Source organism: Hipposideros armiger, unplaced genomic scaffold (assembly GCF_001890085.2).
Source record: "Hipposideros armiger isolate ML-2016 unplaced genomic scaffold, ASM189008v1 scaffold_131, whole genome shotgun sequence".
Lineage (NCBI taxonomy): Eukaryota > Metazoa > Chordata > Mammalia > Chiroptera > Hipposideridae > Hipposideros > Hipposideros armiger.
The window spans coordinates 1,513,683-1,518,189 of NW_017731481.1; the positions used below are offsets into that span (position 1 = coordinate 1,513,683).

At 46.5% G+C, this 4,507-nt stretch overlaps 1 protein-coding gene across 1 annotated transcript in view; it reads right to left on the minus strand.

Moving 5' to 3' along the window:
- The window catches only part of ANK1 (ankyrin 1), a 217,526-nt gene that overhangs the window by 47,510 nt on the left and 165,509 nt on the right, over positions 1-4,507 (minus strand). Inside the window, exons 18-19 of the mRNA XM_019649237.1 lie at positions 4,232-4,401; positions 3,887-3,985 (exon numbers count right to left, since the gene is read on the minus strand). Coding sequence (XP_019504782.1) covers positions 3,887-3,985; positions 4,232-4,401 — 269 coding nt within the window. The remainder of the gene's footprint in view (positions 1-3,886; positions 3,986-4,231; positions 4,402-4,507) is intronic.

The following is a 4,507-nucleotide window of genomic DNA, read 5'->3' on the forward strand; positions in this document are numbered from 1 at the left end:
TTCAGGTGAGGGCAGATGGTGGCATGGAGATCTCTGCCGACACTGACAAGAGCATTTTTACTATAAAGGTGAAAGCCCGTTGTACAACGCCCCCAAAGGCTGTCTGGGTTGCTGAGTTGTAATGTAATGGAATTTATGGGAACTGATCATTGCTTGAAATGAGTGGGCTTTGGGTACTTATTCATTTGCTTTTTGGCTGTAAAGGAGATGATTTTCAAGGAATCTGTCTTGTTGAACATTCTGGTGCTCCCTCCAGTCAAGAGGGCCAGTCAAGGCCCTCTCAGCCATTTGGTCGTAAGTGTCCCAGGGGAGCTGGTGCCGAATTCCAAACCCTGCAGGCTGAATCTCAAGTAATGATATGGCTTTGGGACCCACAGTTTCTAACCCACAGTATAGGGTCTCTTAGGGCAGGACCCCAAAAGACTAAACAGGGGTCCAAAAAAAGAAGCCTCAAAGATCCAGGACATTCCTGGTTTTCAAGGAGATTCCTGTTGAAGCTGCAGGCAGTTGGGGATAAAATACAGCTTCTAGATCTTTCTCAGAGACTTCAACATCATGTTGTTGATGGGTGTTCCTGGAGGGGGTGGGGTTAGAGGGGATGTCACTTTGTCCCTTCCTTTCAATGCAGTTGCCATATGGTAAAAAGGAATGAAATGACACTCCTTCTCCTACCAAACGAAAACACCCCTCTCCTTTGGTGCTCCATTTGGTTCTCCAGCGCCTCTCTCACACCGGATAGCACACTGGGCTGTCCCTTCTACCTCTGACAATCACCTCCTCGCAAATGCCTCGAGCAGATTCCACTGCCCGTGCTGTGCCCTAGGTTCTCCTCGGCCACCTCATGGAGCTCCTTGCACACCGGAGAGGTTCAAAGAAAGCAGAACTGAATTTAACTAAGTGTTGGAATAAAAGGGCCTGAATTTTCGAGTGAATTCCGGGAAGCCTGACATCTTGACACCCTGCTCATGTAAGGCAGCGCTTGGAATCATGATGAAACATTCCTCTCCGTTTCTCGCTATAGAGGCCCAAAGGTCCAGCAAACTTCAAAATTCCCCACTGGAAAGTGAGGTAATCAGGATTGATGTCTTTAAAACTCTCCTGCCATCGCTAGGAAGTGGCAGAGAACAATGTGCCAGTGGGTCCTGGGGGTGTCAAAGCCCCATAGAGGAGCCAATGCTGCAGCATGAGGGAGGCAGGCACTGGGCAGGACGAGGGGCGCACACAGGGAGGGAGCGTGGGGAAGCCCATGAGGACAGAAGCGCTGCTGCCTGCCTTACCCGGGTGGTGGCATCCACTGTGACACCGTGTTTGATCAGCACGTCTGCCACTGGAACGTGGCCTTCTTGTGCTACCAGATGGAGAGGAGTGAGTCCACTCTGGAAAGAAAAAGAAGTTCATCATCTTGTAGCCAGTAAAACAATCCGGGCCACAGTGCAAGAGCCTGACATCTGGGAGCCAAGCCTGGCTCTGCAGCCACCAACCAGCTATTTGACCTTGGACAAAGCTCTTCCAGGCCCGGACCTCCATATCCTTATCTAAAAAAAAAAATGAGGTGGTTAAACTAAATCACAGGTCGGTAACATTTTCTGTTAAGGGCCAGACAGTCAATATTTTAGGCTGATGTCTGTTGCAACTTGCCCAGCTCGGCGGGTTATAGTGAGAAAGCAGCTATGGCCAATGCATAAACAAATGGGGCATGGCTGCGTTGCAATAAAACTTCATCTGCGCAAACAAGTGGTGGGTCGGATTTGGCCCGCAGGCCATGTGACCTCTGAACTACATGAACTTTATGGTGCTTTCCAATTGTAACATTCCCTATCTCCAAGATTCACGATGAGCTTCAGAGCCTTGGTTTCCTTATCTAGAAAATAGGGATTATCACTGACTTATTTCAAGGGCAAAGTGGGTATCGCTTGAGAAAACACAGATGAAAATTCATTGAAAAGCATGATGTACCATTGAAATGTAGTGTGTGATTAGATCGCAACAGTGCTGCACTATAAAAAGGATGGAGAATCTCCCTGGGTCTAAAAACACCGTATTCTTGGAGTTCTTCTCAGTTTTCTCATGAGGATAGACGTGCACCCGGGATGTTGTTTGATATGTACACACTCCCACAAAAACGTCAGAAAAGTCTTCTCTTCTCTATACCTGGCCTCAAGCCGCTTTACTAACTGTGGGACGAACAGAGCTGCAATTCCTCTACAGTCAGAGGCAGTGCGCAGGGCCTGTCCTGTCTTCAGGGACACGACCTGCCCTCCTCGGGCTTCTGCGCTTGCCCCCAGGCTGACCGGAGGCCCACGAGCAGTACCCCTCCCCAGCTGGAGCCTGAGCCAGCAGGGCATCTCCCGCAGGCCTGCGAGGTTGACTGAAGTGCGAAGAGGCCACCACTGAGCAGTCCCTAGGTCACCCCAAGTCTCTGGGTGCCTTGCCTGATTCTTGGGATAACACGGCAATCCGCCTCATGAGGGCTGTGAGCAGATGAGTGACGATGTCTCCAGGGAATCGCTAGCATTCTTAAGGTTCCTTACAGACCCCACTTTAAATGGCACAAGGAAAAAACCAAGAATCACATCCAATGTCGTGGTCCTACCATAGCACTTCTCTCCTGGGGGGTGGGGGGGTCACCTGTCCAAATCTGTACAAAAAGAGCCAATGGATCTACAGGTTTTTAAGAAATCTTAAATTACTCTTAAAATGCTCGCCTTTCTAAAACTGTATCATGTTCATTTACCATTTAAAGAAGTGGCTCTTCATATTGTATGATTCCATTTATTTGAAATGTCTAGAATAGGCAAATTCACAGTGACAGGAAGCAGATTTGTGGTTGCCAGGGGCTAGGGAGCTCGGGGAAAATGGGAAGTGACTGCTAATGGGTATGAGGTTTCCTTTTGGGGTGAAGAAAATGTTCTGAGATTAGATAGTGGTGATGATTGCCACGGAATAGTACAAAAGCCAGTGAACAGTACAATTCAAAAGGGTGAAATTTATGATACATGAATTATATTTCAATAAAACTATTTTTAAAAAGAAGTGATTCTTAGTCTTTCCTGGGTCATGCATTCCTTTGAAAAACTGATGAAAACGTTGAAGACTTCACCTAGAAAAATGCTCACCTGCCTGTTTTCCCAAAATGTTGTGGACAACCTTGGAAGGTTTCAGACTCATATGCCAATAGTTTCTGGATTTAGGATTCCTAGTTTAATGTATAGGGTGGCATTTAAAAAAATATCTTCCCCAGAGAAAAAGAGTATTTAGTACCAAATTACTTAATACATTCCTGAATGTAACACTGGCCTATATTTGGGAAAGAAAATGTATGATGAATTTTAATATTGACCTTTTTTGAAGATTCTTGAGTCANTTATAATTTTAGGAACTATATCTACAACCAAAGACCCGCACACTTTCTGAGCTGGAAGTAGCCACGGAGATAATCTAGTAAAACCTGCACATCATCAGATAAGGAAGTTCATTCTCCATGATCACAGATGCTGCTAAAGACAACCCTGAGGCCCTGAAACATCATGAACCACCAAAGACATTGGGTTTTTTGTTCACTTGTACCGTACTAAAAGCAGCTTCACATATTTTAGAAATGGTTTCAACAATATTTAAACAAAATAAAACAAAACTAAACAAAAATAAAAGGGGGAGGTAAATGGTGCTTAAAAGGATAGCCTTCAGTTCACCAGCAAGAGGAATGAATCGTAACACCCCATGTTATGGGTTGTGGGGACCAGGCAGCTGCGACTTTATGGTACTGCATCCCGTCCAGGCCCCAGACATGCAGTAAGGGTCACCTGAGCCTCTGCAGTTATGGGATATCGCACAGGGCTGCCCCTAAGAACAGTTTTCCGAAATCAGGAAATGGGGGGGTACTCACCGAGCTGACTTCATTTGGGGAAGCACCATTTTTGAGAAGCAGTGTCACAATGTCTGTATGTCCTTGTTGTGCTGCCTGGTGCAAGGGGCTGTACCCTAGCTATAAAGTGAGGTAGACATTTTGGCAGGATTAGCTAGCTCCAAGATAAATAACTGCCCACATGCTACAGGGCCTATCCATCTTCTACATCAACATAAAAAAATGCATTTTCCCCATTTCCTCCTCCAGGGTCAAAGCTTAAAATTGTGGCAGAGCCCCAGGTATGCCCAGAGACACTCTGACTGCTTCCTAATTTGGCATTTAAGAAGTGTCAGTATAGGAGTCAGGTCTTAGACATCCCTGTACCTTAGTCTTGGCATTGACGTCTGCCTGGTGCTGTAGCAGAAACTTCACCAGCTTGATATTTCCATAATGACTGGCCACATGGAGGGGAGTGTAACCCATCTGAAAAGCAAGACATGAGAATGGGTGACTAGCAGGGCTTCTGGGCACACCAAGAGCCACTATGTGCATTGATGAAATGGCCCATTAAAAGAGAGGACAGGGGCGGCCGGTTAGCTCAGTTGGTTAGAGCACAGTCTCATAACACAAAAGTTGCCGGTTCGATCCCCACATGGGCCA